Source organism: Propithecus coquereli, unplaced genomic scaffold (genome assembly GCF_000956105.1).
Source record: "Propithecus coquereli isolate 6110/MARCELLA unplaced genomic scaffold, Pcoq_1.0 Scaffold252, whole genome shotgun sequence".
Classification (NCBI taxonomy): Eukaryota; Metazoa; Chordata; class Mammalia; order Primates; family Indriidae; genus Propithecus; species Propithecus coquereli.
Window position 1 is genome coordinate 864,553 of NW_012148086.1, and position 19,487 is coordinate 884,039.

Sequence of the window (19,487 nt, forward strand, 5' to 3'; positions counted from 1 at the left end):
GGAATCACCAGATCACAGGCAATAAACACCTGGCCTTAGACATGGGTTACTGCCGGGATTAATGATACAGGTATGAAAGACACAGCTCTAATCTTCTAAAATATTTCATTGTCCCTATTGTCATTGATAAAGACAAACCACTGTTCTCCTCGTCTCTGGGCAGGGTAGCATTATTACAGGCGTGAGACTGGCTTAGAGGAAGAGGCAGAAGAAGGCAGAAGAGGTGGGGCCTCCCAGCAGCGCTGCGTCAGAGCACAGGCTACCTAGGAGAGAGTGCAACGGCTTCCCGTGGCGAACTCCCAAATAGCTCACTAGTGACGTCCTTATTTTCCAATTTACAAAGCTTTGGGCAATTGTTAAAGTCCGGCTTTCATTCTGAGCACAGCACTTAAGGGTCGCACTGGAAGAAAACGCGGCGCGAGCTCACCAACAAGCTCCAAAATCTGGGATAATTACTTCCATCAGAACAACCCAATCATGTTCCCTTGCTTAAAACACCGAAAGTGAACCGTGTTGGTGTCATTTCATTCCTGCTGGGAGGAGTCTATTGTCACCGCTGGGAGTGGAGGAGGCTAGAGGAGGGGGCTGGCGCCCAGGTGGCGCGGGAGAAGAGAGCGCCAGGGGACCAAGCCAACACCGGTGGATAGGCCGGAAAATCAAAGAGGGGCTATTGTAGGATGAGGGAGCAGCTCCACCCTTGGGAATGTCTTGAGGAATTCAGATGACATTTGTTTGAGAATGTTTAAAATGTCAGCTGCAGAGGCATCGCAGTAGCCAAACTAAACCAACAAGTTCAGTTGTCATAGAAGTGTAGTCATTCTGTCTATCCAATCAGAACAAGGCATGCTGTTCAGCCAGCATTTCCTGCGCGTCAGGCACCGTCAGGCACACCTGTAAGCCAGAGCTGTTACCCTGTGGACACATCAGCAGAGACCTACACGGGTCAGTGACGTGCCCTACCAGGAGCAGCCAGCAGAGGGCGGTGCAGTGCCAACGCCTGCAGCTTGGACACTAACATCTGTAAGTGAGAGTCTCAGTTACTGGAAGTCGGTTTTACCTTCTGCCTCGCCCCAGGGGAGGGCGCTCAGTCAACACGTGCTGGGATGGATCCCCCCAGCAGGAGAGACTTGCAGGCACTGCAGAGACAAACACCTAAGGGAGGAACTAGTCTTCTCTTGCTAATAGCAGCCTCCTCTTTAGCCTTAAATCCAGTTAACATGTCGACTGTTTCTGCATTTTTTTTCTTTGCTTTACCAAAGATGTCCTCAAGGAGGTGGCAGGGGGACCCCATCCAGCCACACTTGCATGGGTTGAGGTGTGTAAAGGACTAGACTGTGAGCCCCTACAAGGCTGGGGCGATGCTCCCTGCCTGCATCCTTGCCCAGCCTGGGGCCTGGCGATAAATGTCGGCTGGCTGGCTGGTCACACAAGCATCGCTCACAAGCATGCTGGCCTCCAGCCCAGGACACACCACAGGCTAGTTCAGTGTGGTGACTGACCGTGGGGAGACTGACCTACTCTGGGTCATGCACCCAACAGCGCATAGTGACATCCAGTTGAAGTCTGGGAACACTCAGGAATTTGGAGACAAACAGAAGCACATGACAGTAGCCTGGGACTGAGGGACGTGAGCCCAGCTCTGCAGCTCACGCTGCGGTGAGGCCGAGGATCACTGGCCTTTAGCACACTTCCTGAGGTTCATGGAAACCTGGACAGCCACCTCCCAAGACTCTGCCAGCGTCCTTGGGGGCTGCAGTTTCTCCTGGACAGCCACAAATCAGGGGCCAAGAAACGCCGAGGGAGGAACAAAAGGTAATTCGCTGTCCACTCTGAGCAGGTCCATATTATGGCCCCTAGAGCTTCAGAAGGTGGGAAGGAAGGAAATTTTTGATCGAGGGGAGGGTCTCTTTTGCTCTCAGCACCTAGAAGGGCACGTGGGCTCAGTAAGTGGTGAATAACCACCGATTTAGGGTGAATCTCAGAAACACAGGAAAGGGGCTTTCAAAGAGTGCAGACTACACACATGCATCCACACCAAGGTCCCCACACACACCCCTGCACCCCTCAAAGTCACACGCAAACTGCCAAGCAGAGCTCCCGAGCATGGGAGTGTGCCTCCATGCCCACCAAGAAACAGCCCACCTCAGGTATGGAAACAGAATACCAGACACGGGGCCCATCGATGTGAGAAGAGAAGTCAATTGGGAACATGGGGGGACCAGGGAGCCAGCAACACCCCAAGACCCAACTGCCCCTAGGCTGGGGGACCCAGGCCTGTCCGACAAGTGGCTGCTGCCAGACTCACCCACGAGAGAGGAGGGGACACCATGAATTCTCCCCCTTCTGCCCCATCTCCTTCACAAAGACTAACCCCAAAGCAAGCCAAGGAACTGGGAGTCTGGGTGTGTCAGTGGGAGGCCAGGAGTGGCTGCAAGGCCCACAAGCCAGGGCAGGCACAACAGGACAACCTGTCTTGCACACAGGTATATTGTCCTGGTCCAAGTACTGAGACTAAGGTCCGTCTGGCACTGGCGGCGTGGAGGATGCACGGGAGAAGTACTGTGGTGCGACTGAGCTGGTGCAGAAGGTTCCTGGATCTTCCTGAATACAATTGGAAACCGTGCATACATGCACATGCAGTACGCATTTATTTCTCCAACACCCACTATCTGCTTCTTTAGTTTTCAGTTGTCTCTCATTACGAGTGGTATACAGAATTTTTAAAAATGCATTAGGTTTTCTGGCACTATTATCAGGTTTCTCGTTTAGTGACATGAAATCCTGACCACCATTAGAATTTAAAGGTCTGAAAATTTTCCCTAGAAATAGTTCAAATATTTAGCAGAATGTTCTTGAAGAAACCCCCAAATTAAGCTAATGTAGTTGAAAATGTGCTAATGAAGTTTAAAAAAAGGAGAAAGTCTCCCGTGTGGTTAATCCAGGATTCTCTGCCTCTTAACTGCGACCTAATTTTCAAGATTCGTACGTAAAGTGTATTCAAAGTCACACAAAAGGGGATTTGGGACGATAATTTTATTGGCAAGTAATCACAACAGCTTGTCCTGGGAAGCTCAGGATGGCACCTGGGCCTTGCTGAGCCTCTTCTTGATGAAGTGGGCCACCAGCCTCTGCGGCCTCTGCTCGTACTCGGCCAGCACGTCGTGAGGACTGCTGATCTGGTCCCCCTCCAAGCGGTCCAAGTAGGCGACACACACCACGGCGGCTGCACAGAGCAAAGACCACATCGAGGCAAAGCACCAGACCCCTCACAGCTCCCAGAGATGGCATGAAGGACCAGTGTGCGCCTGGGCAACAGCTCCGCCATCCCTCAGGAACCCGGGCGGAGGGTCGGTAGACAGGGCGCTAAGAGGGGCAGGCGCCGGGTCCCAGTGCTCAGAAGGTTCCTCCCTCTCTGGCACCGCCCTGCCCCGTCTCTCTCTCCTTTACTTCTTGCCTTCTCTTCCAAAAGAAATTCCCGAGCCAATTCCAGGACCAGCTCACGGCCACTTTGCACTGCCTGGAAAGGCACATTTTGGCTCAGGTGACCCAGACGTAGGGAACCCGGGAAGGTAGAGGTGGCCTTGAAGGGGGGCTAGCAGCTTGGGGGTGGACTCACCACGATTCAGAAAGCCAAAGAGCTGTGAAAGCCGAGTTCCTTACAGGGCTGGTGGCAATCCCCCCGGGCAGCGACCCTGATCTAGCTGGGGCGGTCTTTTTAATGATCTTCCTTACCCCACTTAGCAGCATGGGGAGTCACTGCACGGACACTGAGAATCGTGCATTTTGTTGTGTGACAATCAAAGGACATCGAGCACAGGAGTGCGGGATGCCATGTCTGTCAGAAACTGACGTGGGGGCAGGGAAGGCAGGAGCCAGAAACCGGTATTAGGGTGCCCTGGGAGGAGGGGCTCTGGTGAGGGGCTCCAGACTGAGCCAGCAGAGCAGAGAGGGAGGGGAGAGGGGTGCCGAGGCCAATCAGTGCCACCTACCTCGGAGGCCACAGGCCCTGCACATGGCCGCAAACGCCAAGGACTCCATCTCGATGTTCCGGATGCCGGCAGCGTAGGCCGCCTGCAGATACGCCTGCTTGTCCTTCTCCGTGTAGGAGCAGAGGGCACCGTCCAGTCGGGCTTGTCCTGAAGGACACATGGAGACATAAGAACCACAAGCACATAGTAAGCTACTGTGCACCGGCACCATGCTACCCACTGGGACACGGGGGACCCATCCAGGTCCTGCCTCTGTCCCCTCAAACAGGCTGTCACCACCACTGCAGAAGAGCTGTCACAGAGACAGCAGGCGGCACGTGCCAACCGCAGCCCACGGCGGGGAGGCAGCCTGGAGGGACGGGGCCTCGGGGCACGCACGCGCTCACCTTCGTAGAAGTCCAAGGTGCACATGGTGTTCCCCACAACTGTGGGAAACTCGCTGAGCTCCACAGAGCACTGCATCAGCTCCAGCACCAGCTGCTCGTCCAGGTCTGTGCTCCGCACGACCCGCTTCCCCAGGACAATCTGCTCAAACTCTGGCCTGAAGCAGGCATCCAGCGCCTGCCGGGTTAAGACCACGGAGCCCGGCTCCAGACCTGAAGAAGGAAGCAGATGTGGAAACTATGCAGGGCTGACCACGAGCACACAGCAAAGCACGTGGGGAAAAGAAAACGATCCACTAACTCGGCAAAACACTGAAGCAGCCGGTATCGTTCCAGAGAAACACAGCGATCCATTTTCCCACTAAAAGCGTTTTTCAGGCTACAGAAGTAATCAACACGTGATCACTGTGGACACTCTGGAAGGGAAAAGGAAAGAGAAGGAAACAGAAGTTGCCAGGAGCCTCCCCATCCTCCGTCCCGTGTTTGTGTCTCCCAGCCGCTGCTCTTTTCACCGCCAACTGCCATACGGGTCACCACGATGTGCTCAATTGCTCCCTGTTTCCTACCTTTTTATTATTTAAAATTTCCAGCAAATGCTTGAAAAGTAAACAAGTAAAAAGCAGACTAGAGCAGTACGGTGAACTCTCACATACCCCGAACCCAGAGCAGCGATTGCCAGCTCCTGCCCAGCCTGGGTTTCGTCTGGGATCGATGCACTATTTAGCTCCAGCTTCTCCGTTTTCTGGTCATGTCTTCCTGAGGTATGCTCATGCTTGTAGAGACATTATTCCGCTCCTTATTCTTTTGTCTTATAATTTACATAGAATCAGACTATTGTTCTAAATGTTTGTGTCCTCCCAAAATCCATATGCTGAACTCCTAGCCCCCAAGGTGGTGGTATGAGGAGCTGGGGGCTCAGGGAGGTGATCAGGCCAGGAGAGTGGAGCCCTTATGAATGGGATTTAGTGCCCTTAGGAAGGGGCCTCAGAGAGACCTTCGTCCCTTCTGCCACGTGAGGACACAGCCAGGAAGCTGGCCTTTGCCAGCCACCAAATCTGCTGGGACTGGATCTTGGACTTTCAGCCTCCAGACCGTGAGAAACAAATTCCTGTTATTTATAAGCCACCTAGCCTGTGGTATTTTCGTTTAGCAGCCGAAACAAAGATACCCATAATACTTTCCTGATACCTGTTTTAATGCAAAATTATCTTTAATAAATCTACAAGAAGGAACAAGAAGTCAGATGATCTTTCCTAGAGCTCTCAAGTCGGTTATTTTTGCAAAATATCAAAAAAACATGGCCGACTGCCAAGACCTTCTGGCTGCGTTGCTTCACACCCGTGTTTATCTGAACCTCCTCTCTCCCTTGCTGCTCCCAGCCCTGTTCTGGGAAACGCAGAGCCTCGAAGTGGCTCCTCCCAGCACTGAGGCTGGGGCTGCAGGGAAGCCTGGCCACGGCCTTGGTGAGCTCACAGGGCCTGAGCGTCCACGGTGCTTGGGCTTCCAGCGTCACCCTCACACTGGGACGTGCAGACCCCTCTAGCGCTGGCTCCTAGTCTCACCGCGTCCCCTGCACCTTCCTACTTGGCTCTCCTGAAATTCTCTTGAAATTCTGCTGACATAGCCACATCTTGCAGGTGCTTGTCCCCACCCGTTCATATTCTGGGATTTGTGGGGATGCAGTGTCACATTTTTCTATCGGTGGGGTCCAGGGTATTGGGTTTTGCTCTCTAGCCACTCTCTCCATCTTTATGGGGCAACTTAAGGAGACTCAAAATCTACACTACTCCCTCCAGAATTCTCTCGGATCGTTGATTTTAAAAAGCCCACCAGGCCAATGCGGAGGTTCAAGCCTGTAATCCTAGCACTCTGGGAGGCCAGGGTGGGAAGATGGCTTGAGGTCAGGAGTTCAAGACCAGCCTGAGCAAGAGTGAGACCCCATCTCTACTAAAAACAGAAAAAATTAGCAGGGCATGGTGGCACGTGCCTGTAGTCCCAGCTACTCGGGAGGCTGAGGCAACAGGATCTACTTGAGCCCAGGAGTTTGAGGTTGCTGTGAGCTAGGCTGATACTACAGAACTCTACCCAGGGCAACAGAAGAAGACTCTGTCTAAAAAAAAAAAAAAAATCCCTCCATTGGAGGAACTCAAAAACAATTTTCTAGAGTTTCTGGCAGAACGGGGCATGACATGCACAGCTGTAAGTATCTGCTTGGTGGCAATGGAGACCGAGTCTGCAGGACGGAGTCAGCTCACGGCCATTGGTATGTTTTCCCGAGAACAACTTCTTTAAACTTGGATTTATGACCATGCAAACACAGATATTACACATCAATCTCTTTATATCACAAAAATAAAAAATAAGACAATGTATTCAGAAGATTTATAGTCTAGAGCAAATCCCCTTTCAAAGTCAGAACATCTAAATTCTAGAATTACCATAAATCCAGGACAGGACAGGGCTAGACAGCCAGAAACAAATACACACGGGCCTGGCCAATAGCATCAAGGCTGAAGTTGCTCTGGGGCAAACGCAGGCTTTGTCCATTAGCTCCAAGCATCTGGGTGGGAGTAAGAGTTGCCGGAAGCCAGTTATGAGCAAAAAGCTAGCACAGAGTTGGGACCTCAGAGAGCAGGGCAATTTATTTAAAACAAAGTGGCCTAATAGACTTTTGCTTACAATTCAACTATTTTTTAGCATTTTGTTTTCTCATCGAATCCTATTTTTTTTTTTTTTTTTGCCATCTTTGTGTTTTAAAGCACTCGCTGAGGATTAGAAAACTTTGAGCTACTTTAACACACTTATCTTAGTTTTGTATTCCGCCTCTCTCTTCCCGCCTGTCATTTTCCCCGCAGGTTTTCTCACAAGGTGCTCCAAATCCTTGCAGGAACAGGGAGGAGGAGAAGCGAGCAAAGGGAAGAAGAGAACAGAGGAGAAGCGCGATTAGGAAGAATCAAAAGAGAGAGTCAAGCAAACAGAAGGCACAGAGTGCACAGCCCCAAAGGGATGCGTTTGCGCACATGCGTGGCACGGGGCTTTCTGCTACCCGGCTCTAGGCTGCAAGCCGGGAGGACAGTCTGACAAAAATAACCAAACGAGCTTCTTTCTACCCTCCTGTGAAAAAGCTTTCCTTGAACAAAGCCAGGGAAGGAACCCTTCGTCCCGGTCCCATACCATGTTGGAGCTGCCTCAGGAGGCTGCAGGCCGTCACGCACTCACAGGACAAGAGGCCCTCCGCAGACCTTACCTATGCCCCCGGAAGTGCCAATGCGGATGACAGTGACGTTGGAGCACCTAGCATGGTACAGCAGCTTGATGAGCTCGTGTAACATGATGGAGATGGAAGGAATGCCCATACCATGCTGGAACAGGGAGAACGCCAACGTTAAGCCAAAGTTGTGCCTTTGTCAGTATTCTGACAGGTATGCTTCAATCTAATATGCCCATCGTGGTGGCAATGGAAGATGAAATTTAAAACATAAATTTAAAAACTCTTAACACTTGGGAAGCTTAAAAGCGTGCCCAAAGCTGTCATAGACAAGACCCCATCTGATGCATACAACTTGTCAAATAGGTAGCAGCTGAGGAACCCGAGGCCCAGCAGGGAGGCAACAGCCGGCTATTGCTGGGTAACAAACAGCTCCTTCTGGCACTTTCAGCCCTGCATAACTGCCAACCCCACCCTCCTCCGCCCACACACTGGGTAGAGTTGCATCTCTTTTCACTTTTCTTCCTACACTCCCTGCTTCATCCAGACTAAGTAAATGGCTGGCCTTTAGCCCACTGCACACAGGACACCTTGCCAGCCCTATACTTCTGCCTGTGCCTATTCCTCTTCTCAGGGTCTCTGCACACCCCTCCTCCCGCCCTCCCCTTCAAAGGCCCTCCCGGTGTCACGTCTTCCACGACACCCCTCTCTGGGATGCCCTCAGCACTTTGCAGGTGCTTTGCCTGTGGCAGGGTCCTATGGTGGAGGCGTCCCTTTCAGAATTTGTCATGGTGTCTTACACACAGGAAGTGCTTCCACAGACTATCAGTAACTGAACGTCTTCTCAGCTCCCTGATGTGTCCTGGGTGGTTGATATTACTAGAGGTCTTGGCTGACTGAGAGGTGAGGACACACGTCTCACCAGGGGGATGGCCTTTCCTAACTTTGTAGCTCTCCGTTTATATTGCGCTGGCAAAGGAAATCAAAACCGGAAAATGAGAAGATTCTTTGGTAGAATACTGGACATTTCTGTGTTCACTTCCATTGCTAAGTCAAAATTTGTTATGAAATAACTCACTCACTGTGAGGTGGCAGAGGAAATTTGAGGCCTGGTACTTGTCTGTGGCTCTCCTTACTGCCCCGGTCCAGGAAGGACCCGCCCTCCTGTGTCTCCTGTATGCCCTGGGCACTCTCACCCGCCACCTTCACACTGTGTAGACAGCTGCATTTGCATCTGTGTACTTAGTTGCCCCTGGAGCCTGAGCCTCGAGGCAGGACCCTGGGTCCCATTCATCTCTGCACCCCAGCTGCCTGGGCTCACCTTGCTCCCAGCCATTTACAGTAAACAGGTGTTGGGGGAGCAGCTGTCTGTGTGTGCAGAGGGGTGGGGCACAGGGGCTTGAAGAGCTGGGAGACAGCCCAAGTGCTGGGCAGGTACTCACACTGATAGACAGCACCGGTCCTGCTTTATACATGGCGTAGCGGTCAGTCCCTGCACAGATGTTGGGATAGTCTACGCCGGGGCAGTCAAGGCCCAGCTCTGTGCCAATGTACTTGATGAAGGTTTTCATCCGGGATGGGCTTCCACCTACACACACAAACTGCAGCCAGAGAACAGAGACTCCTTCAGTGCACTGTTTATAGCAGGGGTCCTCAAAATGACCAGCAACATCAGCATCACCCGGCAACTTGCTAGAAATACAAGTTCATTGGCCTCATCCAGACCTACTGTCTCAAAGAGGCCCAGCAATCTGGTTTAATGAGCCTCCCTGGTGAGTGTTCAGTAGGGGCGGGTGCTTTGCAGCCCTGAAGTGCAAGGCAGTCAGCTCCACAGACTCAGAAATCTAGACTCTTGCTCTCTTCTGAGGTCATTCCAGGTCCCATGCATACTCGGCCTCCCTGCGTCCTGTGGAAGGCAGCGCAGGGTACTGGAGAGAGCCTGGGTTTGAAACAAGACGGTGTGGCTCTTCACTGTGCGACCAGGGCCCCACGCTGGGGCAACCTCTCACTCACCTGGTCATTTGAGTGCCAAATGGCCAATGCCTGGAAAGAGCCAGGGGCCTAGTGGGCACTCAGGAAGTTGTATCTATTGTGGATGAGTCTCTCTCAGAGAAGTAAAATCTTTAATTTTTGGAGCATCATTGAAGAAAACTTTTTGTTTTGTCAAAAAAAAAAAAAACAAAAGAAAGTAAATAAGTTTTAAAGAGTTCGAAGATAAAAAAATAAATTATTATTTTCTAAACGTGAAAACATAATTCCATAGTCTGGAATAACAATCCCTATGGATTAACTTTAACGGGATGGACGGATATTTAATAAATGAAGAACACATGGAAAGTTGTGCACGATTTGAAACCAACACTACCAAAGAACACAATAGCTGGTGGGACATAGGGCTGTCCCTGAATTATGATCCCATGTGGCAGCAATGGATTCTAGGGTCCTATTATATTCTGATTTTCCATTCCATGTTAGTTCAACTTTGTCCACGGGGATTAGACATTTGAAAGTCCTTTGTTAACACAAATCAAAACTGAAGGATTTAAGACTTTGTAGGGCAAATGGACTGGAAGCTGCTTGTAGCAAAAAAAAAAAAAAAACCATTAAAGACAATTAACTAAACAGAATATCAATATGCATCTTGAATCACAAACAGATGCAATACAATTATGCTTATTTAGTGTCCTTTGTTCCCTGCGAATGTTTATATGTCCCACTTCTCTCAATGAAGCATTAGGAAATAGATACAGTCATGTGCCACAGAACAATGTTTGGGTCAAACAATGAACCACGTATATGATATGCTCCTATTAGATTATAATACTGTATTTTTACTGTACTTTTCTATGTTTAGATACAATTCTTACCACTGCGTTACAACTGCCTCCAGTATTCTCACGATAACGTGCTGTGCAGGCTTGCAGCCTGGGAGCAATATGTTATACCACCTAGATTTGCAAAGTACACTCTGATGTTTACACAAGGATGAAATGGCCTCAGGATATATTTCTCAGAATGTATCCTCAAGCGATGCATGACTGTACCAAATTTGTAAGAGATGAATTAGGGAACAGTATGGCAATACTTAGAATAGTTTTCTTGTATGTACTAGCTCAATACTTACAAAGTAACAATTTGCAAAACTTTGATAAACATGTAATAACTTTGATAAACCTGTCAGCTGTCCCCCTTCAAGCACCTATGAGTAAGACTACCTGTATCATTTAGGAGGAGGCTGAGCTTAAGAGAAGTTCTGAGAATTAAAAGCGTGTCTTTTACCTTCACATCTCCAAACATAGCTGGGAAATCATGTGTGCCAGTGCTGAGATTGAAATGATAGAGGATATCTTCTTTCATTGCTGCTACATTTGGATTTGAAAGTCGGACAAGGCAGTCACTGTTAAAAAACAAGAACGGGAAGGTTTATAGAACACCAGTGCCCAGTGGCCGACAGTATCACAGAAGTGTTCCGCCAGGGGCATGTGAGCCATGGCGTGGGGGAAGGGCAAGGCCAGACCCCCGGGATAAGACAACCCCACACTCTGCGTTCCCTACTCCCCTCCCCTCTGTTCTCCCCGTGCTCTTTCCTCTTACCCCTCTTTGCTCCCAGGGCTTCTGTTTGGAGGGGAATTGGGAAGAACTCAGAAGAGCCCACAAAAGTACAAAGCAAATGTTAAATCTACCCATACCACGAGGATAGCCGGTTGCTTCCACAGTCGGGTTCATTCAACATGTAAACCTGACCTATTTTAAAACTACTATGTTCACCTTAGGAAATAAGGACAGAAATTTGAAGGAAAAAACATCGCCTCTCAGTCTGCCATGCAGAGGTAACCTTTCCAATCTGCACACCTTCAGTTTCTTTTTCTTGCCTTGTTGCATGAGCTACCACTTCTCCAGTGTGATGTCCGGTAAGAGAGACAAAATAAGACATCTGTTCATTTTGCTTTTTCTCAGAGTAGCGACTAGAAAATATATGCGTGGCTCGTACTGCATTTCTGTTGGACAGCTCACTGCTATCCTAAAACAGAGGTCAGCAAGCTTTTTATCATAAAAGGTAGATAGTGAGTATGTTTGGCTCTGCAGACTGTATAGTTTCTGCTACTTCTAAAGTCTGCCATAACTGTGTGAAAGAAATCACAAATGAGTGTAGTAGCATTCCAATAAAACCTTATTTACAAAACAGATGCCCCAGATCTAGATGATTCCATTTCAGCCTGCCAAAGTCCCCTAGAAAGAACCTCAAACACAGTTCCTTCAATAGTATATGCTTTCTGATTCTCAGGGACTGGCATGCTCGCCCACAGGAAACTGAGGCAGATGTAGATCCCTGATCTCAGAGCAATTAGGCCTTCTTTTTCTTCCATCTGACTTTCCAACCAGAACCCACTGATCATGTCCCCTCCTTAACCTAACTCATGAGAAAGTAAAACATGATGCAAGAGAGCAGGGACTCAGCTGCCTGTGATGTGCAAATACCGTTATATAAGGGGCTGCTCCCCGCACTCCCCACCCCCACAGATCTCATCCGTTCTCCTTCTCTCTCCAGACGATGCTCGTTATACCTTACAACACTGACTTACATGATTAATGTAATAACCACAATTGTCTCCGTTAGCAAAAACTCCTGGAGGCCATGACCATGTCTTATTTATCTCTGAATCTCCCAGAACACACAGCAGATGTGCAAAACAAGATCAAGATGGCCCGTCCCTGTTTGATATATTTTAACATTTATTTTATCTGTTTCCTATTTCTACCTGGCATTTGGCATCAAAAGCAGACACCCAGGCTCCAGACACTGAGGACTCCAGCTTCTCCCTCTGCCTATATCCAAATGCTTCTTTCTTTCATGTTTCTCAAATTTCCCCTCTTGTCCATTCCCCTCGAGTGGTGTCCTGAACATTTCTAAAAGGCTTGTATAGGAAAGATAAGTACAAAAAGATTAAAGAGAGAGAGATCGTTTTATAAAGGGAGTGTGGGGCTAGTTGACTTTCGTGGCTAAGTGTTAGGAGTGTTACGGTATGGAGTGTGAGAAGTGACCATAGAGAGACCGAATTGAGCCAAGTTGCGAGTCTTTATTAGCTGGCCAGTGACTACCCTCCGCACCACTGAGAGGCAGCAACACAGAGAGCAGCCCCAAGCCAGGGGAGACGGGCTCTTTTAAAGGCAAAAACCACATCCTGTAAAGTCATCTATCTGTGCAAGCAGGGTTACAGAAGCCTAGATCAGCATTAATCGTTATTAATCTTAGTCGAAAATACATTTAAATACATTTTGTTTTAAGTCAGAGTATATTCTACTCCCTGTTGTCTGGGTACATGAGGCACCCCTGGGCGTTTCAGTGCTCCAGGGCGTTCCGGCCCTCTGGGCTAGCTGTTACTTTATCTTGCTGACGCTTGCAGCTGTGTGAAGTGTACCCTCCTTCCCCTTTCCCCCTTTATTCTTTGCTTAAGCATACTGACAGAAGCGAGAGAGCAGGTTATTTCCCATTGACTTTAACAGGGAGATCTCAGAGACCATGGGCTGATCAACTGTCAGCAATGATCATTGGTGGCATTCCAAGTAGGAGCAGACACTGTGCTGACTACACCCAAAGGTCTGTAATCTTGCACCAGAAGGGCAGGCAGCCAGCTGCGGTACAGAGCCACACCCATCTGCCCGGGTCCTGTGGCTCTCCAGACTCAGGGTTAATCTTACTCAGGGAGGCCATTTTTCAAGGGTTCAAATCCAGAAGTATGTGTGGTTGGGACCGTCTCTAGACTTTCTGAGTGTGAAAAAAAAAGCTCAAAGTGCTTTTCCCATTTGCTCACTCAACAACAATCAACACAGAAGACCTCTGTGACCGAATGTTGGTGGGGGGATTCTCCCCACCACCAAGCATGCAGTCTACTCTACAGCAGACACAGCTGGATGTCCCCAACACAATTCTGACACCATCTACCTGGAGACAGCGTTGGAGCCCAGAGGTTGAGGGCTCAGTCCCACCAGACTGCCCCATTCAGACACCAGTTGCGAGTCCAGGCCTCAGGAACTTCCGACTGACCAGCTTCAAGTTGGGGTTCTCACAAGCCACTCTTTGATTAGTTTGGTCAAGCGGCTCAGAGCTGAGGGAAACACACTTACTGTAAAGGGTATTATAAAGGCTACGGATGAAGAGATGTACTGGGCAAGGCAGAGGGAAGAGGCGTGGAGCTTCCATGCCCTCCACAGGCCCATCATTCTCCAGAAACCTCCCGTGTTCAGCTATCCGAAGCTCTCCAAACCCTGCACTCTTGGGTTTTTACATAGGCATGGTTGATTAAATAATTGACCATTGGTTATTAACTTAATCGTCAGACTCTCGCTGCTCCAAGGAAGTCAGGAGTGGGATTGAAAGTCCCAACCCTCTAATCCTGCCTTGTCTTTTGGGTGACTCGCCCCCATCCTGAAGCTACCCAGAAGCTGTCAGCCACCGGTCAGTCATTAGCATAGAAGAAGATATCACTTTAGAGATTCTAAGGAGTTGCATACCAGGAAACAGGCCGAACACCAAATATATATTTTATAATACCACACTTTCCCAGGAAGCCTTTTTGATCTCTAGGCCAATCTGAAATTCTGACAATCATAACACACTCTGCAACATTTTAAGCTCTTTTAATGATAATTACATTTAATGTGATTAAGGTTTCTATTCTCATGCAGGACGTTCTGGGTCACAGAGTACAAAATAAAAGAACTGGCATGCTTCAAAATAACAAAACAGGATGTGATGAAGAGAACTATGTCACATATTTCAAAATAGAAAAAAATTTATTTTCTTCTCAATTCCAGGAAAAGGAGAAGGAAATAGGCGTAACCATGAAGATCAGCAATAACTTTAAAATATGTAAATGTGAACTGGAACGTCCTCCAACTTATTTTTTAAAGAATTTTTAAAACAACAAGTTGGAGACATACCATTTCAAAAAGTATTTCTCTAGTCTATACACAATTTCAAGTGACATTATCTTGCTTTATTCTGTCACTTTATTCATTTCACAAATATTCACCGAGCACCTACTGTGTAAAAGAAATGCGTGAGATGAAAATGAATGAAAACTGGCTTCTGTTTCCTGGACTTTATCAGCAGCGAAGAGAAAACCCTGCCAATTGTTATATAAACCAGCCCACACGGCTTAGGACAGGTACTCTTGGGGAGGAGAAGAGAAAGAGAGGGGGAGATGCTGGGCCAACAAAGAGGGAGGGCCCCAGGAAACATCAGCTGAATCTAACACCAGCCAAGCCCCTGTGCTGCATGCAGGGAACACGAAGACTAGTGAGATATGGTTCCACTCATGGAAGGATTCAACTTTGGGGTAGACAGAAATAAAATTATTACTAGCCAGCACATATGAATTTACTTAATGCAACCATAGTATAAACTAGGGACTATCATTAATCCCTTTTTTGGGGTGGGAGGTATAGAGTCTTGCTTTGTTGCCCTGGCTAGAGGCGTCATCATAGCTCGCTGCAACCTCAAACTGCTGGGCTCAAGCAATCATCCTGCCTCAGCCTCCTGAGCAGCTGGGACAACAGGCACAAACCACCACGTCCAGCTAATTTTTCTATTTTTAGTAGAGATGGGGTCTCGCTCTTGCTCAGGCTGGTCTCGAACACCTGAGCTCAAGCTATTCTCCCGCCTCAGCCTCCCAGAGTGCTAGGATTACAGGCATGAGCCACTGTGCCCAGCCAATCCCATTTTAAAGGTTCAAGATCACATCTTTAATAAGAAGTTGCACCCATAAGCTCTTAACCTCTGCAGCTGACTGCCTCTTAGCAGGTAGAATATGATGAGCAAATAGTTGACAATAAAATGAGGGAGGATAAAATAGTTACTGAACAGAGGGAAAGAGAGGAGAGAGGAGGAAGTCCTCAGCGAGTTGCCTGGCACTTGATGCGTGCCCAGCCCTGCCTTCTCCAGCCTGCAGGTCTTAGACCATCTGACTTCTGAGCCTGCTGAGTTGCTGATCCCTCTTAGCCTCAGTTTCTGTCACAAGAATCAAATGTGTACGCATAGGTCTAGTTCTTAGAAAAATGTGTGGCATGAAGTATGCCCAACAAACTCAACCCAACCAACCCCGGCCAACGAGGCACGGGACGGAGCCTTACTTGTGATTTCCAAGTTCCTCTGCTCCAGCTCGTGCAGCCGCCATTCTCTCCACGGAGGCAGGACCCTAAAGGAAAACACCACACAGAATGGAGCGAATCCACCGGCAGGAAGCAAGGCCGCCTGCCGCCCCACTGACACGTGCAAAGTCAGTGCCATGAAGTGGAATGCTTTACACATTAATGATGTAAGTGTGCGAAGCATGCGTGGGTGTGTGTTGGTATGTGCATGTGTGTATGTTTAGAGGGTTGCTAATTTCAAAGAGGAGATGGCAAAAATGTGGCAAAAGCCCAGATGGACGGGCACCTCACACTTCTATAGAGAACCTGACCCCGCTTCCGGGTTTCCCAGCCCAGCAACAGGACTTCATGGACTCCCACACCTCTCCTTCTAGAATCTTAACCTCCCTTTTCCAACTTTCAAGGACAGCTGGGGGAGCGGGAGGGATCAGGTCCAATGTGGGGTAAGGGCACCTGGTCCAGAGGGACCACCACAGAGGGAGAGGGGCCTGAGGCTGACGTGAATAAGCCCCCGGCCCTGCCTCCACTGCAGAGCCGGGCGAGGGCAGAAGCTGCACGTACATAACCGCAGTTACTGTATTACATCTCAGTCATCAGCGAAGCCTGAGCCCACTTCTCTGCGCGGAGAAGGGCAGGGTTTTGCCAGAACACTGCGGAGGGGGGCGAGGCTCACATTTTCAACTTGGTTAATAAAGCAAAGAATGCTGAGCGCCCTGTGTCTGCCGGGCCGCCAACTCCCTGCTCAGGCTTGTAGGGTGGACAGGACCCATTGCAGAGATGAGGAAAGTCAAGCACTGGGCTTCCAGAATGATCCGAGGCTCACAAAGACATCAGAAGTCTGCCAAGTGGAGCCACTTTCCCAAGGCCAGGCCTGTTACTCCCACAGGGCAGTTCTTACCCTTGCGTCTCACCAGTCACTCGTGTGAACTAAAATAAAATTTTAAGGCTCACCCCCCACCAGCTGACTAAATGGACCCCCTCATGGCCAAAGGAATATCCTAAAACTAAATTGCCTGCCAGGAGGAAGGTCACACATGCCTTATCATGCCCCCCTCCCTCCTTGGAGACATCATTTATAACCCATTAACAGGCCTAAGGGTATGCAAGACAAACCTGCAGGTCCTCAATTTACACAACAAATCTATGTCCAGCAGCTCATCTCTGATAAACAGCTCCTATGTTGAAACATTACAAGCCTTTAGACAAAGCTTCATGTCTTTAACCAATTACAAGCCAAAGAATCTTTAAACACACCTATAATCAGTAAGCCCCACCCGGCTTCAAGATGGCCCACCTTTTCGGGCCAAACCAATGTATGCCTACCACGTATTGATTTATGACTTTACCTGTAACCTCTATCTCCCTGAAATGTATAAAACCAAACTGTAACCCAACCTCTGCAAGTCCACTGCTCAAGACCTCTTGGGCCTGGCTCCGGGTCATGGTCCTCAAATTTGGCTCAGAGTAAATCTCTTTAAAATTATTTTACAGAGTTTGGTCTTTTTTCCATTGACACTTGTCAACCCGCTAAGACCTGAAAGGTCCCTTTTTGGAGAACGGAATTTATAAGTGTTATTACCAAAATATACTGGCCATTTTCAGTAAATATTGAAGGCCAGGGTTGGGAATGCAGGAAAACTTTTCCCGCTATTGCTGCTTTGTCTCCATCTGCCATTTGTTTTCCCTTAGCCTTTGTAAAACACTTCAGCTAAGCAGAGCTAAGGAAGAGAATGAGGTCAAAAGAAGTACCACCTCTCACCTTGTGTCACCAGGGGCCAAGTCCACACACTGCGGGGACAGCCCGTTATGAACAGGCGGAGGCACTGCCGAGCCAGCTGTCCCCACATGCGTGTGGAGGGGCGGGAGGAGGGTGGGGTAGCGGGGTAGCACGGGCAGTGGTTCCCACAGGGCCTTCGGGAAGGATCCTGGGCATAGATATCTGGACATGACTTCAGGCCTCCTACAGCATCTACTAAACAGATTTACAGACGCCCAGCTCCGCATTAGTCTGGTTCCCTCGGAACCAGGAAACACAACACCAAGGGCACCATCGACAGCGCCCCTCAGTCTCATAGCCCTGGCTCCTCTCTCTGGGGTCCCACCTCTCCCAGCCATGTCACGGTCACCTGTGGGGGGAGGGGCACTGCATACACCGGCCAGCCCACCGCCCTCCCTGTGGAGCTCCCACTTCTCCACTGAGGGAAGAATAGGGTGTGGGGGCAGACAGAGTCCTGGTCCCAGGTCCAGTTTCTGTCGGGCAGGCACATTCCCCGTAAAAGTAGCTCCTCTGCGAGTGCCCTCCGCAGCACCCGCACACATCTAAACCCTGCAGCTGCTATTTTTGTCTTTGGTGGGGGGAGCTGGTGGGAGGAGCAGCCCCCAGGGACAGGGAGCTGGGGTGGGGGGACTTAGAGGTGAGCCAGAGGATGCTGAGTATTCCCTGGAAGGCTCCCCAAGGAGAATCCAACCCCTGTTTTTCAGAAAAACAAACCAAGCCGGAGAAAGATCCCCTCTCCTGGCCTTGCACAGTAAGGGTATTTCTAGGCTTGCTTGCTCTTCCTTCTTCTGAACCAGAGGAACCAAGGCCAGCAAAGCACAGAAACCAGTTCCCTTGCTGGGTCCCTCTGCTGGCTGCTTCCTGAGTAGGATCCGAAGGGCCTCACTCCCCAGTTTCCCCCTGTAATGTTAGCACCTCAGGTTCTCCCCTCCTGGGTGTGAGCTTCCCAAAGACTAACTTATCTCAGCTCCCCACCCCAACCTTGCACTCAGTAGGGCTCTATTTAACCACCCATATTTGGGGAAAGCTGGAGACTTTGGCAGTGCTCCAGTTGGAAAGATCCCAGCTAAATGAATAACTTAGGTCTCAAGCGGGTTTACCTGAGGCATCAGGGTTTACCTGGGGATTCCTGGCATAATTCTCAGAGACACATTTCACTATCCAAAGGATGTGGACATGGAGGATAAATTATATAGTGACGCTACCCACCCACCCACTGGCAGGTCAAAGACAGGAGGAGGTAAGAGAAGAAAACCCAGTCTCCCCTTAGACCAGGTGGAGCCTCACAGGGTGGGAGCCAGGAGCCAACTCACCTGGTAGGTCTCCCCCTACCCTCCAGTTCCCCAGGCCACTGGGTGAGTGGTGGAAGGAGGCCCTAGTGCTGATTAAGAATGGTAGTAACAATTGAGTGACAGGGTACTACCTTTGCATTTCAAAAGCAGCTTTCAAGTAAAAAAAAAAAAATAGTGAATAAAGCTGCATCCTTGTTTTCCAGCCTTCAGAGTTTGCCCCACCACATTTTAGTTTAGAAAACAAGCAGAGAGAAGGGGTTCTGGGACCCAGTGGCAACTGCAGAATACGAAATTCTGGGTCACCACTTAAAGCCCAGACAAAAGGCCTTCTCATTACCCCTTTTCAGCCTCTGGAAGAAACACCTTTGGGAGTGTCCCCAGCCCACCCCGCCACCCTGCCCCGGGACAAAGCTGGAAAGGATCTGGCTCTGCAAGCTGGGGACATGTGATGAGCATTTTCAGGCACTGCCTTTTGTTCCGTTTAACTTTGCATCTGGCTTTAATCTAGCACAGGTTATTCATAGAATTTCAGGGAATATTTCTAACAATTGCTTTTACATTGTTTTACCAAATTACACTTATTGTGTATCCGGGACATTTTTCCTCCAACAGATAATATATATAATTTATTTCCCAATGAGACATTTGATTTTACAGAATGTACTTCCAGCCTCACCATTATCCCAG

At 49.2% G+C, this 19,487-nt stretch overlaps 1 protein-coding gene across 3 annotated transcripts in view; it reads right to left on the reverse strand.

Annotated features, from left to right (window-relative positions):
* Nucleotides 1-3,024: 3,024 nt before the first annotated feature.
* UPP1 (uridine phosphorylase 1) overlaps nucleotides 3,025-19,487 on the reverse strand; it is a 24,981-nt gene continuing 8,518 nt past the window's right edge. For 2 of the 3 annotated variants that reach the window (XM_012646982.1, XM_012646983.1), the window contains exons 2-8: nucleotides 15,714-15,778; nucleotides 10,860-10,977; nucleotides 9,023-9,181; nucleotides 7,620-7,734; nucleotides 4,376-4,585; nucleotides 3,990-4,136; nucleotides 3,025-3,223 (exon numbers count right to left, since the gene is read on the reverse strand). In XM_012646982.1, the coding sequence (XP_012502436.1) occupies nucleotides 3,072-3,223; nucleotides 3,990-4,136; nucleotides 4,376-4,585; nucleotides 7,620-7,734; nucleotides 9,023-9,181; nucleotides 10,860-10,977; nucleotides 15,714-15,757 (945 nt within the window). In that variant the 5' untranslated portion in view covers nucleotides 15,758-15,778 and the 3' untranslated portion in view covers nucleotides 3,025-3,071. The remainder of the gene's footprint in view (nucleotides 3,224-3,989; nucleotides 4,137-4,375; nucleotides 4,586-7,619; nucleotides 7,735-9,022; nucleotides 9,182-10,859; nucleotides 10,978-15,713; nucleotides 15,779-19,487) is intronic. The other variant, XM_012646984.1, reaches the window with a different exon arrangement.